Source organism: Zonotrichia albicollis, chromosome 8 (assembly GCF_047830755.1).
Source record: "Zonotrichia albicollis isolate bZonAlb1 chromosome 8, bZonAlb1.hap1, whole genome shotgun sequence".
Taxonomy (NCBI): domain Eukaryota; kingdom Metazoa; phylum Chordata; class Aves; order Passeriformes; family Passerellidae; genus Zonotrichia; species Zonotrichia albicollis.
Window position 1 is genome coordinate 18,807,587 of NC_133826.1, and position 21,774 is coordinate 18,829,360.

The following is a 21,774-nucleotide window of genomic DNA, read 5'->3' on the forward strand; positions in this document are numbered from 1 at the left end:
GAAAAAAAAACCTGCACTTGAAGAAAGCTAATGCAAATGTTGATAATTAAGGGCATGCCCTTGATACCATTCAGCTATTAAATTTTGCCATATTCTGTAATTTTTCCCTTTCATAGTATTTATCATATTCATATGAAAGGTACCTTGTTTAGATGCTAGAAAAGATGCTGCCATGTTGTCTGGGAGCCAGCAGTATTTTTCCTCCAAATAACAGACTATAGTGAGGTAGTTGCACCAAAGATTAGAATGCCTGTTCATCAAATATTCATAAAAATTTATCTGTTTTATGACCAGAACAATCTTTTAAATGAATGACTAAAACAAGCAATATCCCCTCACTTGCACAGGGCAGATTTACCTGTGGAATATATGTGAATTCAACACACACAAGAATTCCCCCAAACAGATTTTCCTGAGGGACTGGGAGTTTGGGGAGGGAAAGAAGAATATATGTACAAACACACACTGCTGCATTTTTGAATTCTGATATGTCAAGCAAAGCAGAACAAAAAACATCTGTCAGTTCCACACAGAAAAGCCCAGCTCCCATATGCCACCCTTTCTCAAGAGAGGATTACTCCTTTAATATGCTGAGTTCACATCATCTATTCTGCATTCAGTGGGCCAAAGGAAAAAAAATATCTTTGTATATAATATGATTTAACCCTGATCCATGCACACAGCCTCAGAAGTGGCCTTTCTGTGGGGAAATTGTGTGGTTACCAGATGAAAGCAGGTTTCCTTAGGCTACTAAGCAATGGTAACTGTAACTGCGGCTGCTGCTGCAGCCTCTGGCCAAACTTCTGCTTGCTACAAACCCCCAGAGCCACTCTCTGACCAGGGAATCTGCATGGCCATAGACTCACCAGCTCCTCTAAATCTTTGTCTTATTATTTCATACTGCTTTTGCAAGTGGGTTTATTCAGTGATGTAACAGCGGTCCCTGCTTCTGCAGTGTGCTTTCTGTTGCCATGGAAGCAGTGAAACCACAGCCATTGCCCATGTCCAGCACGTACCAAAGCCTGGGAGCAAAGGCAGACTCTGCTGCAGAGGGAAGAGAGGACCTGGACAAAGAGACAATGACCTGCAGTCACATTTAATGCAGTGCAACTTTGCCAACACACTAGATTGTACTGGAAAAGAATTTCAAATCAGGTTTCTAATAACTGTGGCAGCTACTGTCTGCCTGAGAAGCAAAAAAAAAGGTGCTTTCTTCACCTAAAGAAGTTTCATCAACAATGCTTCTTTAGGGGGCCAAGGTCTTGGGTCAAACAGAGCTCTAAAAAATCAGCTTGCAATCACCAGGGGCACCTACTGATTGCTGAGTTTTCTTTTTGTTGATGGAAAAAGAAATCACTCCCAAAAACTCATTCTAGGTGAGTCAGAAGAGACCTATAGTCCACATCTATGAATTTCATCTTTTAGTTCCCCAACTCCTTTAAATTTTTTTATGAACTTGATTGGTTTTGCTGAAGCAAAGCATAAATAAACAATTTTATGCTTTATGCTAAATGGTCCATGACACTTCTCTGAGTTTGCTTGAAGGTGGGTAGAAAAGCTGTCAGGAAGAGTGCAGACTCTGTAAACATGACTATCCAGCACATAGATGCATTCATAAGTCACACATCACCACACTTTCTTGTAAGACTATCATGATTGAAATGGACCGGAGGTGTTTCTGAATTAGTTACCACCAACACATTTCCTTTAGAAGATCATATGGATGAGACACTCATTGTGGTGGACTGCCCTTGGACAAACACAAGGTGTCTACCAAAGCCTCTCTATCACTCCCCTCCTCAGCCTGAGAGAGGACAGAAAATATGAGAAAAGGCTAATGGGTCAAGACAAGAACAGAGAGAGATCACTCACTAGTTACCGTCTTGGACAAAACAGACTAGACTTGGGGAAATGAGTTTAATTCAGTATCAATTTATTAGTAAATTTATTGTCAACCCTATTGGCATCTAGGAATCCACTGCTGGCAGCACACCAAGGCTGAAATGGTGAAATGGCACCTTAGCGGTACCTTGGTTACTTATTCCTGAGAAGGTGATTGTTCTAGCTGAGTCCCAAGTGAGGACCTAAGTGAAAGCCCAGAGAGAAGGGTGGGAACCCTAGACATGTCCATGGTTGCCCATCAATGTCACCTTTAGATGAGTTCAAGACAGAGACCTTGTCCCACGCTGGGATGCAAGCACTCACGAGCCTTCTCCTTCTCTGTTTGACTAGAATCCCATGCAGCTGCAAGAGTCACTGAGCCAGCTGTGCCAGAGCATGCTGACAGTAGATGTAGCTGTCCAGATCACAGGTTTCCAGCAGTGCCTGATGCGTCTTTGTGAGGCTGGGGATGACAAAGAGTTCTTTTGCAGAAGGCGTGCTGTGGGTGACAAGCTGTGTCACCAGGGGAAGGAGCTACAGGAAGAAGCGGACAGGTTACTCACTATTCAAGTGAATGAGCAAGGTTATTTTCAGAGACACTACAGTCTCAAGACTTTTGGGAGTCTTGAGCCTCCAGTGTAGTGGAGAAGCAGGTGGACACAGAACCCTACAGGGTAATTAGCCAGAGGACTGTTAGTCAAGGGCCTGTTAAAGATGAAGGCTGGAGCTGGGTCACTGTGCATATCAGGAGGGAGGCTCATCCTTCTCAGTGTTTGACTGACCAAGAGAAGTGCTCACAGCACCTGACAGAGTTCAGGAAGTATTTGGACAATGCTCTTGGGCACATGGTGTGACTCTTGGACATGGTCCAGGGCCAGGAGTTGGTCTTGATGATCCTTGTGGGTCCCTTACAACTCAACATGTTCTGTGATTCTGTGGCAAGCTATGTCACTGACAAAAAGCAACCACTTCAGCTAACTCATATGTAACCCCACTCCTAGCTCTATCAGAATCAAACACAGAGGATGAACACAACTCTTCCTGCCCTTACAGCAGCCACACAGCTTGCATGGTATCCTTCCCATCAGAAACATATTTATAGCGAGTTTGTAGAATAGAGGCTGGCTACTACCTTTTGTTTCACTGTACCTATCATAAATGCACTCTTAGCAGGCCTTTAGGCAGTCCAATGATAAAATATAACTTAGAGGAGGAATTTTTCCAGTTTCTAAAGTTACATCATAATGTGAGCTTGTTCGTTCATTTTACCAGAGAAGAACCTGATCCTCCTGATTCTCCCAGAATAGAGCAATTTTGTGTGAAACAGAAAAAGTACTCTTGAATAATTTTTATTAGAGTATGCTGATTATTTTCAAGCCAGATTAATGATTTCACAAAAATTGAGGCTGATACAGTAAAGGCCATTAAGTGGCATCACTCATTACCCACTCTCCTCAATAATAACATATTTGGCAAGAACAAAATCTTACAACAGCTCCTCAACTCTTGCTGTTTTACTTGGGATAAACCACCAGGAAAGTTAACAAAAAGTGACTACTTCTATTTAAAGGCTAGACTTGTACTGATGGGTATGAACCACTACTGGACATCCCCACAGCACTCTAGTAATTTCCTGGAATTCAGTGCTGATAGACAGGAACAAATCTCCTCTGCTCTCAGATCTTCTGTTCCCAGTAACCCCCCTGGCTACCTCCACCACCTAGAGGCCCCTGACCTGCCTTTTACAAGGCTACCAACAATTGCCCTGACTCCTGAGCCAGCAGAAACCCTTTAAATCTTTCCTAACAGGGTTAAGACAAGAATATATGTTGGTATGGCAACGTGTGCTGCAGCTCTGAAAAGTCTTTTTCAATGATTTGGAGTCAGACTACAGATTTGCCTTCCACACCTGCCTGCAGGCATGAAGTACATTTTTGATTTTACCCTCTCATGAAGCTTGTCTACTCAGTGCAGAGCATGGATTGGCATATCCACTCTGGATAAATGGAAAGAGAAGAGCTAGAAAAGGGGCTGATGAGAATCTTCACTTCCATTGCCATAGCAGCCAAAATACTAGCAACCATCTGAACAAAAAGAGCAGTAATTTCCCATTTTCCCTCAAAAGGAGAAAGACAGGAAATAAACAACGACTGCTTGAGTCACACTTCTCTCCTTGTACATTAAAGCTGAACATCATAATGCAGAAATGAGCTTATAGGCACAAGACAACTTTTGCAGACCTTATTAATGTGCTACAAAGAATGTAAATGCTATCTTTCACAGAGTATTCCTGCAGGCCTTATCCAGGGTACCTCTCACTGACATCAACAGGATCTTGCCTGAGAAAAGACTGCAAACTTTGATCCATAAATAGGATCTTAGCACATTTCACCATGGAAACAATTGCTCGGGTTAATTCTTTTCTCTTCAAGACTGTAGCAGGAACTGCACCAGATACTTGACAGATCAGAGAAATCACATGCCTCAATATTGCACATGGGGTTGAAGAGCTCAGTTTGGCTCAGTCCCAGCCACACTACTCCCCCTGACTGGCACTAAGACTGAGGTGAGCTGTCATTAACGTCTTGATTTCAAAAAGAGTACACCTGCAAGAAAAGAACATTGGTTGTATAGGAATGCTATTCCCCGGAACGTTCTACTGCTCTGTTTCAGAAAAAATATTTCCCAGAAACAAGATAAACGCCGCAGACTCCCCAAGGAGCACACCGAACACCCTGATGCCCTCAGGGATCTCTCGACTCCGTACGTGTGCGCCCAAATCTCCCGCCGCAGCCAGAGCATCCTCGCGGTGCGGGCGCACCGCCCGCGGCTCCCCGCTCCCGCCCGGCCGGCGCGAAGGAGTTAAGCTGCCGGGACCCCCGCCCGCCGAGCCGGCTCCTGACGTCAGCCCCGCGCACGGCGCAGCGCTCGGCACGGCGGCGGCGGCGGCGGAGGAGGAGGAAAGCCGCGGCGGGCGGGCGGCTGCGAGCGGCCGGGGCAGCGCTTGGCCGCGGCGCCGCCGCCCGCAGCCCCGCCAGCATGTCCGCGAAGGAGCGGCAGAAGGGCAAAGTGACCAAGGACAGCGTCACTCTCCTGCCCTGCTTCTACTTCGTGGAGGTGAGTGGCCGCTACGCCGAGCGGGCTGGCCGGGGGCTGGCGGCGGGCGCGGGGAGCGGCGCGGAGCCGATCCGCGGGGAGCGTGGTGCCCCCGCGGGGAGCGGGCTCGCCTCGGTGCTCTCTCCGCACCGTCTGATTGATGCAAAACCCTTACGTGATGCTTTGTCGCGCCGGAATCAGCATCGAAGCTCCCCATAAGGAGCAGGGATAAATTAATCTCATCTTTCGAGCCTTTTGGAGCGGGAATTATTTCTAAGAATTACTCAGAACATGAAAGGGTTTCTCAAATAAATCGGACTATGTGCACAGGAACCTCTCGGGAGGAAGACATGTTTCAAGAAGGGTTGGCTTCCAGGCAAACGCCGCTTGCATTGCTTTGATAGAATAAAAATCACGTTCATAAGGGAATGCTTAGAAAAATAGAAATGTTCTTAAATTGGTAATCACTGATATATTTTTGCTGATCCCCGAAGTGTATGTTTCCTCTATCAGAGCTAAAAATGTCTGCTTGGAAAACAGAACAAGGTTCTCAGCACATCTTCTAGGGCAAAACCTGCTATGGCTGCTCAGCTGGTAGCAGGTGGAGCTGCAGAGACGCTGGCTGCTTGGTGTGTCACTTGGAGACACAGCCTCTGGAAGCTACAGTCACTTAGGTACTTCTGGAAGATCATGAGTAGACACAGTTTAAGCTTAAAGAAACAGTTGTGACGTGGATTTGTTTAATGGCACAGCAGAAAGAGGAAGGTACAAATGTTTTATGGGTTGAGCAAAGTGTTTCATGTGACCCTACTCACGGGGAAGAGAGCCTGAGGCACTTTGAGGTGCCTTTGAGGAAACAGATTGTGAAAATATTGTGAAGAACTTAATGGTAAAATGTGGTGTAAGTTAACTATACCTAGCATACTTGATATATAAAAATATGAAAATATAAACATAGGGTGAAATACAAAACAAAATATATTTTCTCTCAAATACACCTGAAGAGCTTTGGAGGTTCTCTAGAAGGTAGAAGGGAGTTGGGTTCAGAAGGAATTTTAGGTAACAGTGGTGTGTTTCTGTTCTGTAAGCACCTGGATACGGTCAGCAGCTAACACTAAGCTGCACCAACTGGAAAGCTTAACAGGGTCTGGTTATATGGACGCACCAAGTTCATCCTACCCATGTGATTAGGCCTGCTCAAGAAGAGCCCTTTGATGGAAGGCACTTGCTGTGCCATATATCTTATATTGACTTTGCACAGGAGGCAGAGGTCAAGCTTGGAGGGGCCCCTAAGAAAAGGTAATGGGTTCTTCACTCTGTGCTCTCTGCTGCTTTGGGAGTGCAGACAGGAAGGGAGGTTGCTGTACCTCAGCCTGAGGAGGACTCTAATGCTGGAAATGGTGTAGAGGTCCTGCAAGACACAACAGAACTTGTGCTGTGCTTTGGCCTGCAGCAACATGGGATGAAATGCAGGGCAACACAAAGTGTGTGCTTGCTGCTCTTAAGAGTTGCCTTATGTAATACTGATTGCATGCATATACTTTCTCTAGAAGCTCCCTGCAGCTGTTACAAGGAATAAGGTAAAGGATTCTGTGAGCAGCTAAGAACCTAAACTGAGCTCTGCTTACAGCTCCCACATGAGGCAGGCAAGTTCTCCACTCAGGTCTAGACTGTTAGGTCCCTCAGCAAGATTCCAAGCTTCATTTAAAAACAGGTAGAGATCTTTTCAACACCCAGTTGCTCTGACGGAGTCAAAGCCTTCAATTAACAGAAAGGTCTCCTAATGAACCTTTAGGACTCCTATGTTATTCAGTCACAGGAGCAGTCAAGAGCCTGTGTGAGCCCTTCCCCACCAGGAGTAATTTCTAATTACTGAACTGCAGACTTACAGCCCTTCTTGAACTGAAAAGTAAAAGCAACATCAAGAGGAAAAACTGACTGCAATACATCCGAATCTAAATGTTGATTAGGAAACTTTTTTGTGAGTTATCAGCCCTGTCCAATTACATAGCATGAGGATTTGAAACAATTTCCCCCTTTCAGCTGAGGACTCAAATCACTTGGGTGAAAGGGTAACACCAATTCATGTGATTTTTGAAAGGAGCATGTAGCCTGGTTCCCTGTGAACGCCCACTCGGCGTTTGACGCATGCGCACCAATTTTAATCAGACTAACGAGAATGCCTTTCTGAAGCTTTGGAGCACAGCAAATTGCCAGCACTTCAGCAGCATCAGGGAAAGGACATGACTTAAAATCTCCCGTTGTGATTGGCTCAAACAGAACCAGATTGAGTTGTACTCCATAAAGAGGGATTTATTCAGTGATCATTTAATTGCAATGAGAAGTTTGCAAGTGTAAGGGATAGAGGAGTCACCCAGTGTGGTTGACAGGCATTACCATGTAATAAGGATTTCCTTTGTAAGCAGGAGGTAAGGTCCTAATGCAATCCAACAACAGCCAACTACTTAGGCCCAAAACTTACCTACTTTAAATAAGGCTTTCTGAATTTTAAAGCTTTTACTTTAATAAATGGATGGTAAGAAACAGGCTTTCAACCTCTTGTCTTTGAATGCTGTCAATTCTTTTATGTTTTTTTTATTTCTTTTGGCACTCATCCACTTCTGTCTTCCCTCTCCTGTTCATAGAAGACAGTGCCTTCCCACTCTGAAATGCAACCAAAAAACCCCATAGCCCATTAAGTTTCCATCTTCAAACAAGAAAAGTAGGGCTTGCTGACATCCACTTTCAAGCAAGACCTATTTAGGAGGTCTAGGCCCAGGGAAAGCCACATTTTTTATAAAATACATTTCTAAAAATATGCTTGTTTTTTTCCTCTTGAATGCTAAACAAAAGCATAGACTTGGAAAAAAAAAGATGTTGAGTTGAAAGTTAAATTTTTTTCAACATGGTAGGAAAGGGATATATTCATGTTATACAAGTGAAATATATTTTAAAGACTGAAATGAGTTAAATAATAAATGTAACAACCAATATAATGCAGGTATGCTGAACTTAGAAACAGCAACACGCAAACACAGTTCTGACACTAAGGGGTTTCAACTGTTAAGATCCTTAAGAATGTGTTATGAATGAGTTTAACTCCAGTAAACAAATTTGTTTAGTGGCAGTGACTATCAGGCTTAGATAAAAATACGATTACACAGAATGTAGGCAGGCCAGCTGACCTGGAGAAAAGAAGACTGAGACCCCAGCTGTCTACAGCTTCCTGACAAGGGAAAAGATGAGGGGCAGGTAACAATCTCTCCTCTCTGGTGACAAGCAACGGGACTCAAGAGAATGACAGGAAATTGTGTCAGGGGAGGTTTAGGTTGGATATGACACCAGGATTCTTCACCCTGAGAGTGGTTGAGCACTGGAACAGCCCCTCAGGGCAGCGGTCACAGCACAAGCCTGACAGAGTTCAAGAAGTGTTTGGACAACGACATCAAGCACATGGTGTGACTCTAGGGGATGGTCCTGGCCAGGGCCAGGAGCTGGACTGCAGTGGTCCTTGTGTGTCCCTTCCAACTCATATTCTATGAACTGGTGGATAATTCAAACCAGCAGGTGTTTCCAACAAAAGAGTTAAAACATAAAACGAACATGCTCCTCTTAAGATCATTAGAGCTATTCTTCATTTACACAGGAAAGCAAAAGGAGAATCAAGGTAGAGCTTTGAAAGACAGGGAAATGGAAAGAAAATGAAGAGACAGCTTCCAAAAAATGTGGATGGGTCATTCTCTAAAAGCATTAGAGGCAAATAAACACTATGAAGTAAATCTCAACACATTTTCAGTTACATGTTATCAAGTTTCATGATTCATAAAATAAAGTAACTTGATGACTTATCCTAGGTCTTGTAGGAACATTGTAGAGGTTATTTTAAAGGACTGGTAATAGTTCTGCTTAGCAGAACCTCTGATTAGCACACACTCCTGAGAGCTGAATAATTTTAGACTGCCTTATGCACACTTACCTGAAGGGCATGGTAATCATCATCACCATCAGGCAGTTAGGCCTCTTTTATTTCTGATTGTGCTTAAAGCATTTTAGGGTTCTGTAGACTGACTCTTCTATGGGTTATCTGAATTTCATTTGCATAGCTGAGAAAGACAAAGATTTCTTTGAAAATTCATAGTCCCTCTGGCCTAGTGGGAATTACTTTTCATGGTAAAAAGTCTACATACCTCTGGGAGATCTTGAAAATTAGTATTCCTGGAATAAGTTTTGGGTTTCATTAACTGACTTTGTTTTCAGCATATTCAGAGAATACCATTATTGTATTCACTTAGAGAAAAAATATTGATGTCTTGAATTTTAATATTAATCTGAAAAATATCCAGAGTTACGTAGTTTCTATTCCTGGCAGAGTGGTCACACTTTGGAGTCAGGACAGATAGATTTCTGTCAGTGAAGGGAATAGACTGTCTTTAGTCATGCTCTCCCATTTCAAAAGCTTCTGGTTTAAATCCTGCTCTCATGGAAGTTGCATAAATTTTGCCTTTGACTTCAGTGGTGTTACTGCTTCATCCAGTGCCTAATATGTGGAAATGCAAAAGGTCAAGGTGTTGTCAATCTGCATAACTCGAAGCATTTATTCTCCAGCTAAATTGTGTTGCTGTAGCACAGCCTTCATCTGCTGGTTGTGTAACTTCCAGGGACTAAAATTGGACATATTTTAGACACTGTCCCTTGTGCAGTTGAATTTTCTTCCTTATGTTGTCTTCTAGACTTTGTGTTATGAATGCATATGGATACATATATCTACATTTTCCAGAGCTCAGCCAGGTCTTAGTTTGGAAACACTTCTTCCAATGGTAGAACACCACTCATTTTCCTTGTTCTCCAAAGCAGCTGGAATTCTCACCAGTAGAAAGCACAAAGATCTGTTATCATTGTAGAACTGCAGGCTGCAGAACTCAGGAGGTCACGAGACCCCTTGAAATAAGTGCATGAAGGGAATGGCTGCGGTGTCTCTGTAACAGGTGCTTTACTTCCTTTTTTTTTCTAACATACGCTGAGAGAGCTGGGCTTGAAACATCGTTTGAAACTCAGTAGCACTTCTTAGTCACATCTGGAATGCTTTTCAGCTGTTCAGCCATGCACAACCCACAATATTTAAATTACAATGACCCACAAGTCATGTATAGGTGTGACTGCAAAAGACAAAAAAAAAAAACAGTGGAGTGCAGTGTTTGGAATAAGAGAGAGAATAGGCTGTAGGAATAAATCTTTCTTCCTAAGAATAGGATGTTTGGATCTAATGTAAAAATTAAACTGTAATGCTGTGCCTTGGAGGCACAGTGTAGTCCTCTCTAGATTGGTTTTCTGTTAAACTTAAAGTAACTGGGGGCTGCACCCAACAAAGATCCCCAATGGCAGAAGATGAAATTATCCCTCTGCTGTCAAAGAAGCATAGTATTTTCCAAACACATCTTTTTCTTTCAAAAGATTCAACCATGTGTGAGAGAAGGAGAAGGAGAAATACACTTAGTTCTCTGCTCATTGAGCTGACCTAGTCACGTGGCTAACTCTCAGAAGAGAGATGTCACACGTGTTTATAAATCCACATTACAGACCAATATCCCCAAAATATCAGGGAGCTATCCAAGACCTGAGGAGGCTGCTATGCATTCACAACAGCTGTATAATTCACTGGCCAAGTCATCAATGTTGCATTCTCCCTATCACTTCTGTGCTTGTAGAAAAGTTGTACAGCCTAAACAACACCAGTTTTAGCAGGAGATGCCCATAAAAGAGGAATGAAAAGGGAGGTGTCACACCGTGGCCAAGGCTGTCTTTGGGAAACACATGCAAATGCCGCAAGGCAGACATCCATTCTGGTTTTGGCTATGTGCTTGGGTGCTGTCATCTCATTGCAGGGCTTCCATACTGTTGTCTCCTTATCACAAAAGTTCCATACCTTCTTTGTGTTTCTCGTGGGCAGCTCCTCAGAGCACTGACTCCTTCACAAAGCAGCCAGCTGACTCCAGTTCCCTTCTCACTCAGCCACCCCACTCTTCTATAGCATCTTCTTCTCATTGGTTACAGCTGTGGCCTGTTGAAGTCAGGCCTGTTCCTAATCTTTGATAATTGGCCCAGCTGCAACTCCTTAGGGGTGAGATTACTTTCTACGCAAACTTTATTTTCTTATATTCCATCCTCCTACACTTGGCAAGTGTAGAGTTTGAGTCGTTCTCAGTGAAAGAAGGCCTTGCTTCCTTTTCAGTCCAGGAACATCCTCTTGACCTAATACTTCCAGTAGCAAAAAAAGGCCTGAATATGTTAGAAATTAATGGAGATACGTTTTTCCAAATTACTACCTCTTCCAAAAATTTATAATTCTACCATCTGTGATCTTCTTTTATAGTTGTTAAAAATCTATTACTGTGAAGCCAAAGTTAATAAAAGCCAGCATATTGTGGAACCTTAACATGCCCAGGAGCTGAGCTATTACAAACATGGTATCTTGTCTGATGTCCTGTCACTTAAAAGTTTAGTTTGTAGGGAGTTCAGAAGTGGCTAAACAGCACGGGAGGAAGCCACTGGAGAAGGGCACCTACAGGATTAACTTTTTTTTTTCTATGTAGGGAAATCAGCATGCTTTAGAGAGTACAATAAATTGTAGCATTGTGTAGGGACTGGCAACTTTGTCCCTTAGACATGGGGTTTTTTAAGAAGCTTCTAGCTGAAATTTGGTGCCTGAAAACAGCTGCCTTTTGTTGAAGTACTGCTGTTCTTGATTTACCATAACATTGCAGCAGAAGCATAAATTTTGCAATCAACAGTATGTGTAATATCCTAAATCTCATTGTCTATAGTTATTAATTGATTATAACAATTATTCATTTATTTTAATTATAATTGATGTAATCAAACAATAATAATGAAGATAAGGAGTCATCAATTATGTTTGAAGTCACACTGAAAAGAAATGTATTACTGGTGGTTTTGTGTTTTAAATTTCTGCCTGAAAATTTACTTTAAACACATATCTTTAATAGAATATATACAAATATATAATGTAGAAATTTTGTAAAATATTTATAGATTTATAGACTCCCCAAAAATATTATTGTTGAAGAATTTTTATTTTGTTTGTTTCTCCCTGTATAATTGCTTCTTCACATATATTTATTAAAAAAATATAAAAAGAAAAAAGCACTTTTAGGGTTACTGTGCATTCAGCATGATTGAGATTTCTGAAATAAGTAGAAATTGTATCACTGATATATCAGGTCTGTTTTAGGTCTTACACATACTGAGACTTTTCTTTCAAGATCTGGTAAAAGATCAGGATAATTTGAAGTTACATGAAGACAGCTGTTGTATTTCCAAAGCTAGTCTGTAATTGGCAGTCACAAAACAATTAAGTTGAATTCTAAAACCAATGCTGGAAATATATATAACTTAATTTTCCAAAATGGTAATTATAATAGATTTCAAAGACATCTGGGATTTGAAATTCAACTTTAAGTTGAAATTAAATCAAATAGCATTAAGTCTATGAGAAGAAAGACCTTTATATCATGTATCTGTACGCAATTTCCACAAAAATTAGACAGGGGTGAGGCACAGGTAGTTTAGAGAAAAGACTAATTCCTTCTAGCTTTGGGCCAGGAAATTTGCATCCAGAAAAGGAACAAGGAGCAGCAGAAAGTCAAGTTCAGGCAGAAAAGCAAAAAAGCATTTGTACAGATGGAAGCCTTAAATTTCTTAAAAGACAGAATGCCTTCTTTTATAAGCCTGCAACATTTGAGAATTAAGTTTAGAGCATAAAAATAAATCAAAAAACCTCACTTTTCTGTCAAGCCAGTCCCCTGCTCTATAGGCATCCCATGCTTAGTGCTCTCTCTTCAGAGAGTCATGGGTTCTCAAAAATGAGAAAATGACAGAATTTGGCTGATGCCATTTCTTAACAGTGACCTATTCTGGAAGGTGTTCAATCACAGTAATGAGCTCAGTATTCATCCCTGTCAGGATAAGAGAAACCTCTATCCTCTTTCCATTCTCTGCTCCTGTCCGTTGTGAATCTTGCAGCAAGGTACCACAGGACAGCAGCCAGGGTGGCTGAAAGCTGCAGGAGTTGGCTGTTAGGAGTTGGCTAAGGAACACCTTGTCTCCTCCAACCCACTACAGCCCTCTTTCTTGTCTCATCCATCTGTTGTGCCTTGTCATTTGGACCATGAATTCCTTGGCACAAGGATCGACATTTATGATAAATTTAATAGAATCTTCCACAATGCACAGCCTTGTCATGGGAACTAAACATAGTTATTAATTAGACCATCCTTCTCTGAAAGACTTGGCTGATATTTTTTTCATGCTGGGAAACCAGGAGCATTCATTTATTATCTCTTTGAGGCAATCCTGTTTATTTACTTGATTGCTTACAAAGATTTCCAATTCCCAGAAAACAAGAGAAACATCAGGAGGCAGTTCCCATACTCAGGAGCCTGTTACTTGCTGTGGAAGCATTGCAGAACAAGCTAAGAATCTGAGAAGTTCCTGTCCATCCAAGTCTAAAAATTATTTACAAGATACAAAATATCCAGACAGTGTATCAAGCATTCCATAATCCTTTCTTTCAATAGCTGGTCTAGTCATACCATCTTTAGTTGGCATCTGGCAGATCATGTCTTGACTCTCTGAAAGCTACATCCATGCTGCTTCTCTCTTTTCTGCCTACCTTTTATACAGGCAGCATCACCGTGGGATCTGGGTATGAGTTCATGGTAAGAGAGAACCCCCAGACAGTGCAATTTAGCAAAGCACAAGTCACATAACTGCAACCTACAAAACAAGTTCAGACATCTGAGTACGTGACATTCCAAAGCTGAATCCTCACGAAGCCATGAATTTCAAGATGCTATTTTCCTGAAGATAAATAGGGACTTTTTGTTTTGTTAAGTACTGATGAATATGAGAGTAAAATATTAAACTAGCAGCATACAATTTTAGAGAATTTATAGAAGCCAGGGATTGCCAGGTTCTATCCACTCCAATAGGACTTCCATCCTAAACCTTGATCTTCCACTTTTCATTCAGACTTCTGTGATCTATCATTGTGGTGGCTGTCCTGTGGCTCTTGGCCAGAAGGAAGATTTGTTACATGCCCCATCAGTTCAGAGAAGTTGTGCTGCTGAATGCTGCTTTGGTTTGTCCTGTACTATGTAATACAGGAAGTTTTCTCTTTACAACATCTCAGGGTATTTGCATCCTTGTTGAACTCTTGGGAACAGAGAACATCTTTTCTGATGCTTGAACTATTCCTCACTCAATACAGTAAAAGCTTTTAAAATATTAATAACGTTAATTATTAATAATAGTAAAGTTCTGGGGTTTAATGAAGGCTTTCAACTTACAGTTTAAGAAAACAGCAAGGAGGCAAAAGACAGAAAACCTCTTTCTAAAAAATAAATAGACTACAAATCAAACTTTTTCAATAGCTATGCTGATTATCCTTGTGACTTTAAGGCTCTAAGCTGAACAGGGTTTGACCATTTGGGTTAAACTTTAAATTTACAGGTCTAAATTAAAAGCTAAACAGGGATCTTTCTCCATTATCCATCCAAGGAAGTAAGAGTATAAAGACTTATTAGTCAGGATTAGTCAAGAATTGACGTTGGGGGTTTTATTATTCTAATTAGGCACAGGAAAATTCCTATTCCATTTTGTAATTAAAACAATACACATTCTACCACCTAATTATATTTGACATTTTCAAGGTGTTGGGCGCCGAAGTCTATAATTACAGAAATGCTGCTGCCTTAAGCAGAACACTCCATAAATATTCATATATTAAATAGTCAGTTATACTGTTTAGAAGACTTTAGAAACATTTGCCTTTTCCTTTTTATAAATGTGAGACTTGTAGAAGACATATTTTATATCTGTATTTTTAAAAATATGGGAAGAAAAATGTTCTTTGGGATATGACATACTGTATATAGCAAATTGACTACAGACTTAATCATTAGTATTGTAAGCAGTTATGTCAGAGGTTCATAATCCTTTAGAAGTATATATTTTCTTTAGCAGAACAGATAATTACAGTCAGAAATAATACAGGAGTCCTGTACTGAAGTCATAAGACAGTAAAATGCAATTCCTTAAGTTCCTTGATTTTTAAATTAATAATAGAGTCACAGCTTACATACAGTAGTTTAAAGAAAAAGTTATTCACTACCTTTTATTTTAGTGTTCCACAATAAAATACCACTTCAAATATTGCCTATTTTTGATAGTTGAATACTGGACTTCTTCCTGTGATAGGCAAGAAGCAGAACTTAATTTAGTGACATTGTATGTAATTACTCCATGCATATATACATATTTCTGTCAGATTATACAATAGTTATATATTATGTATTCACATCATATGCATTACATATTATGTATGTTATATGCTGTACATAGTATGTATGTATGGTATACTGTGTAAGTGCAAATATGGATGTGGTTGGATGAGTGCAAATATGGACGTGGTTGGGTTATACATATATATATACACATACATACTTATGCACACTATTTACTGAAGCAAACTTCCTAGATGCCTGATCTTATTACTGTAATGCTCAGAGCACTTAAGAATGCCAATCCATATTTCTTCCCTTTGTACACAATCACAGCCTCTATACTATGTGATATTGCAAGGCAGCCAAGGTGAACACAGATATAACCAGACAAGCAACATTCTTCCATTCACCACCCTCTTCAGATTTTGCTTGTAAACTTTGAAGACAAAACTCACCCTTTTCAAATCAGAAAATCAAAGATAATCTGTTCTTTTTTTAAAAAACCTCATATTAAAAGATGTTTCGATTAAATTTAGCTGGAACCCTCCTTCTTTAATCACCCAGAATTACATTTTATGCACAAAGAGCCTGAATTTTATAAGCGCAATGCTTAAAAAACTGAAAATTGCATGTTGATGCAAGAAACCATTGTCCCTCTGCCATGTAGAGCAGATTTTATTCATAATTTTCTCCAAATGCATATGGGTCCCATTTTACCTCTGCTTTCATATTGCATTGTAGAATGGGATGAATGACAATGATTTTAAACAATCAGTTGTATTTGTAAATTTGAACTGGGCATTGCAAAAATAATACAATTTAAGTATGCTCAAAATTCTTTTAGGATAATTGTTTTTTCTCCTAATCTCAGGTGCTGTTAACCACAGGTACCTTCATTGCAGTACAGACACCAGAAGGACTCCTTGCATCTCAGTGGCAGAGCAGGAAGTTGTTCTAATATTGCCTTGTTCGTGAAGGACTCTGGAAAACAATAAACAAAAAGTGTTTCTGAGTGTTTACTAAGGAGGATGCAGAGGATTATCACATCACATCCTGCTGGTCACCTCTGAATGCCCATCTGCCAGGGCAGCAAGGCTGTTCTCTTTGTTCACTTATAAACCATCAGCTTTAAAATGCCTTTTTGCTATATCTTCTGTTAAATTACTTCCTTCCGCAGACATTTAGTGGTTGATCCTGTGCTTTAAGGAGCTCATGGTGAGCAGTGGTGAATTTGGGCTTCAAGAAGGGCCAACTCTGCTCTTAATAAATTAGTGGAAGTAATTGCAAAGGGTTAGATAACTAAATAGCTAGAGGATAAAAGAATTGTGAACTATAGTCATCAAGGTTCTAAACAGACTGAATCTTGCCAAAGTTAATTGCTTTTTTTGGTAGAACTGTGAAATAGATATGCATTATCACATATTTAGATTCCAGGGAAGGACTGGATACTGGTTTTCATTAACTATTACTTTGAAACTTAATGCAAAATGGCTTTGATGTGAAGACTGTCATAAATGACAGAGAGTTGTTAAAGGACCAAAAAGGGTGATTGCTAAACAGCAGAGTGCTGAGGCCCCCACATGGGAGACTGCAGTCCTGATACTTTCCTAAAAAAAAAAAATTAAATCAAAGTTTTTCTATTAATGATTCATAGATGAAAAGGCTAAATTATATGTGCCAAAGATTGGGCTGGGTGTTTTGACTAGCTTGGTAGACAGCAGGGTTATTGATATCAACTGAACAGTACCATATCTCCAGAGAATTAATTATTTAGAGATAGTGAAAGAGGCATGACAAGGAGCAGTGAGCTATAAACAACAAACATCAAAGAGATTTATTAACAGACTGTTGTCTTTGCAAAAGCATTGCTATTCCCTTTCCAAATAGTAATTTGTTGCTTTCTTCTCTTCTAGTTGCCCATACTGGCATCTTCTGTTGTTAGCCTCTATTTTCTTGAACTTACTGATGTCTTCAAGCCAGTTCACTCTGGATTTAATTGCTATGACAAGAGTCTGAGTATGCCATACATTGAACCTACACAAGAATCTGTTCCCTTCTTGATGTTGCTTAGTCTGGTTTTTGCTGGACCATCAATTACGGTAAGTTTGAAGTGCTAATGTCACTTAATAAAGATTTTGAACAGAGTTTAAGTTGGCATAAAGAAAATAACTCCTTTGGTTTCAGTTAGGCTGTAGAGTGTCATGCAGGTTAGTCTCCTTAGGATTTTAAATTCATGTTTCATTCTTCTGTAATAAAAGGAGATACATTCCTTATAACAGTCCCTGTAGCACTTCATCTACTCTCACTGTCTTGATGGTGGGCTTTAATGTTAAGAAACAGCATCTACAGTTGGATGAAAATTGCTTGAATCATTCTGTTATGCTGTACAAATATTTGAACTTTTACAGACAGGACATCTCCATAATCTCAGATATAGCAAAAATCATAAAAAATGCAAGACTTTTTTTTTTTTGAATGCAAGCCTTCCACAGCCCTGAACTTGCCACTTTTGTTAGAACTAGCTTTATTCAGAGAGAAGGTATATCAATCTTGTCAGTGAACTCAATTACATTTTCCAAAAAAGCACTGAAACACCTCTAAATTATAAGTTAGTCATTAAGAGCAGGCAAAAGTGGGCTGGTTTAATCATTCACCCAAAGGGAAGAGATGATTTCAACAGAACCGAAATATCCTGTCAGAATGAGCAGCTGGGTCAGTATTTTACATAAAAGAAAAGTAGAAATTGTCTTTATATATATAAATTCATTTTGTCTGTTTTTAGTAGTTCAGATAGGAGCCTTATTTCTCACACCACTCCTGTCTGGCAAATGGAGAGACAAATTCACCTTGAGTGGGTGATTCTCTGCACCTAAAGAACAGGATCAACCTTTTGAAAGGATCTCTTCTTCCCCCTGACAGCAATGACTATGCATCTCAGTTAGGCACTTCTCGAAGGCCAGCTGCAAATATAACTCTGCTTCTAGCTCCTCTTAATTTCCTTAACTTCAATCAGTTAATTCTTTTTATTATACTATCCAGTTTACAGCTACAAAATCTATAAAATGTGATGCCTGTATAAAAATTATCAAGTGCTGTTCTCTCTTTGCTTTCCAAAATGTTCTTTCTTTATTTGTCTCTTTTTTTTTAACTGAACAGTTCTTACTGCATTTGATTTCCGTTGCTTTAGAAACCGTTTTTGAAGGATTTTGCACAACCAGCTGGCTAAAAATGGTACATTTAGGAATTGGGAGCTAAGACTCTAAGTGATTCTGGTGCAGATGATTTTTGTACCGAATACTATGATAAAAGCAAAACATTAGTACTGGGGTTTGGCTGGGTATCTTAAGTGTTTCTGCTGAGAACAAACTGGACTTTTCTGAAACACCTATAGAAGAAATGTATCTAGGCTTACTTGGGCCCGAGTAGGTGGGAAAACCTGGCTTTTACTTGAGAGAGTTTCTGCTAAGCCTAGGGTAATATCAAACACCTTAAGTCAGGATAAAATATGCCTTTTTAATTATATATTATTTATTAAGGGTTTTGATTATAATTCAATTCTTTCATCATTGCATGGAATTTTGCAATAGAAAATGTTATTCTTGCTTGAATCGTTCTATCAGCAGTACAGAAAATTAATCAGAAGTATACCATGTGAAGAACTCAAACCCATACTTGAGCATGCCTATAAAAAAGAAAGTTTGATAAAGAAAGTAAATCTCAAAGCTTCAAAGTACAACTGGCTAAAAGCTGCAAGCCTTGGGAAGATGTACTTCTTTTGTGTTGGTGTAAGCATGAATGTGATGCCTGTGTTAGTTAGAGGCTGAGCAGTGACAGTGCAAAATACACAACCTCCTTCAGTTGCACCAAAGGCATTGACTTCTTATTATTTGATACAACTTTGGAATGAAGGAACTAGGAGACATTTCTGTCCAATCCTTTACTTTTCTTTGGAAACATAGGCCAGTAAATCTCAGTGTAAATAGATTACAATTGTGCCATTGTCATATTGTAGAGTTTAGCATTTTGTAAGATAGTTTTCATAAGTATTTAAATTGATTACACACTTTATAAAACCTCTAAAAGATAGAAAAGAAAGCATGAGCTGTGTGAGGAACTGAGGATCTCCAGTAATGTTGCATATCTTGGCCTCTGTCCACACTTCAGGGATTTACTGCAGTATGAGACAGAAGGTCATCAAGACTCAATAAAATACAGGTGTGATTAGCCACATTTTAAATATTATCAAACAGTGTGTATATAAGAAAAAAAAAGGAAAAAAAGTGTGCATGGGGAGCAAGACAAGCAAATTTCAGTGTCAATCCCTCTTTAAAACCTTATATAAATATTAGAATAGGATTTTTTCTATGTTATTTTTGTTGATATAATACTTTTCCCAAGACTGGAGAACATATATAAATCTATTCACTTTAGAGTAAGTTTTTATACAAAAAAAAAAATCTAACATTTTGTGACTTCTTTTCCCAAGCCACTATTACACAAGGCTTGTGTTTGGCTTTGGGGCTTTGCATTTTTGCAGTTTTCTCTTTGAGCTTTTTTCTCATTATTAGAAAGTAGAAAATGCATTTTAAAAGGTCTGTTCTGTAGCCCTGAAGGGTTACAGAAAACAACTACCTGTATTTTTGACATATGTCTTACAGCTTGTGACAGAGATGAAATTTTGTGTATGTATTCAAAAACTGCAGGAGACTTCAGTGTGGAACACCTGACCTGGACTTGAAGAAATTACCAAGATAGATATTTTATGTCTGGACCATAGATGCACCTGGATTGCAGCATGATTTCAATTTGCTTCAAAGAACTCTGAATCTGATCCTCTGATAGATTTTCTCTCTAGTTACCCATTCAGAAATGTTAGGACCAGTTATTTAATCATATCAGTAAAGGTTCACACTCTTATCAGCCACTGACTAAAAACCTGTTTAGAAGTAACAATGTCCTTTCCAACAGATTTGGGAAATCAATTCTCAAGGAGAGAAATTCACTGCTGGCAGTTTCACTCCTACTGCCCATTCTGCTCTGGGAGTTTTTTCCTCTGGAAATGCCAGCCTCTGAATTTTCCTTGACATGGGCCTTGTTGTTTTTTTGCTCTATCACACGAGCTAATCCATCTGTCTGGTGTTTTCCCTGTACCAGACCATTCCCTAGAACTTGGCTAAAAACTATTATAGTTTTTCTGAGTTTTAAGTTTGGAATACTACTGGTTTCTCTGGGAAGCTTCAGCAATAACTTGATCAAATATAGACAGATAATAGTGGCCATAGTTCTCAGCTAATTAGAATTCCTTTACCGCTGGTTTTTCTATGTTGTAGGAGAACCTTCACAACTTCGATCTTCCTGGTCAAGAAATTTCAATTTATTAAAACTTAAACTACTAAAGAGTTAGACTAAGCTTTTCCACTTTACCTGCCCTTTCCTAGTGTGGAGGAGTTACTATAGACAAATACCACCAGCAATTACAGCAGATTCAGCATAATTCAGATGCCTTGGTATCTCATTGCATGGATTAGTATTCAATGCAGCTGTGGATAGGCAAAGTGACTCTGCTTTTGCTGGTGAGAGCTGCCTCAATTAATTGCAATATTTCAATCCAACCCTTACTCTGAACTCTGTACAAATCCTGCACAGAATTCAAAATAGTCGCACTACTGAACAAGGAAAACAATAAAATCTGAGGCTGAAAATGTTTAAATGTGTCTGGATTTTCCAGCAAGTGGCACCATCTTTTATTTATACTCTTCCTTTTAGAAACTCTTGTTTAGGGTTTTGGTCATAATCTGTTTTGCTTGGTCTGTTGCAAGGGACCATAAGGACAGAACTTTTTCTGCTGCTGTGGATCAGGTTAAAACCCAAGCCAAATTAAACAAATACAGAAGAACAGGCTGTCACATAATTAGAAGCTGCTCAGGATTGCTAGGCCTGTAGCCAAGACTGAATGCTAAAACCACTTCAGGAGCACTAAGATATTGCAGTGGCTCTGAATTATTTTAGAGGTGATATTTTATAATTACTGCTTTTTTATTGTGGAAGCATCTAGTTTCAGCTGTAGATCAAGGCCTGGTTACCACTGAGCACTATATACTGTATGCCATTTGCATTTAATTTCAGGGCCATCTTCTTGTCTGCCCTCATTCAGGCTAAGTTGCATTACTTTATGTTTACATATTGATATAAATCTTTTAAGGTTGAGTGCATGTCAGCGGATGACATTGGTTTTTTTACAGTTATATTACAGCCTTTTAAATTCAATCAGGATCTTCTGAGTAAGTGCTACATTCAATTTAATGGCTCCTTTGTCATTGCAGATAATGATAGGAGAAGGAATTCTCTACTGTTGCCTGTCCAAAAGAAGAAATGGGATTGGAACAGAGGCCAATATTAATGCAGGAGGATGCAACTTCAATTCTTTTCTTAGAAGAGCTGTCAGATTTGTTGGTGGGTTTCAATTGTTACTCCCAAAAAAGAACTTTCCACATAC

At 39.7% G+C, this 21,774-nt stretch overlaps 1 protein-coding gene and 1 long non-coding RNA gene across 2 annotated transcripts in view; one reads left to right on the forward strand and one right to left on the reverse strand.

Annotated features, from left to right (window-relative positions):
- Window positions 1-4,424: 4,424 nt before the first annotated feature.
- Window positions 4,425-21,774, forward strand: part of PLPPR4 (phospholipid phosphatase related 4) — a 28,920-nt gene continuing 11,570 nt past the window's right edge. The window contains exons 1-3 of the mRNA XM_005482056.4: window positions 4,425-4,998; window positions 17,192-17,377; window positions 21,602-21,731. Of these exons, the coding sequence (XP_005482113.2) occupies window positions 4,921-4,998; window positions 17,192-17,377; window positions 21,602-21,731 (394 nt within the window). The 5' untranslated portion in view covers window positions 4,425-4,920. The remainder of the gene's footprint in view (window positions 4,999-17,191; window positions 17,378-21,601; window positions 21,732-21,774) is intronic.
- The window catches only part of LOC141729852 (uncharacterized), a 52,064-nt gene continuing 45,309 nt past the window's right edge, over window positions 15,020-21,774 (reverse strand). The window contains exons 3-4 of the long non-coding RNA XR_012581369.1: window positions 16,170-16,259; window positions 15,020-15,243 (exon numbers count right to left, since the gene is read on the reverse strand). This is a non-coding gene — a long non-coding RNA (uncharacterized LOC141729852). The remainder of the gene's footprint in view (window positions 15,244-16,169; window positions 16,260-21,774) is intronic.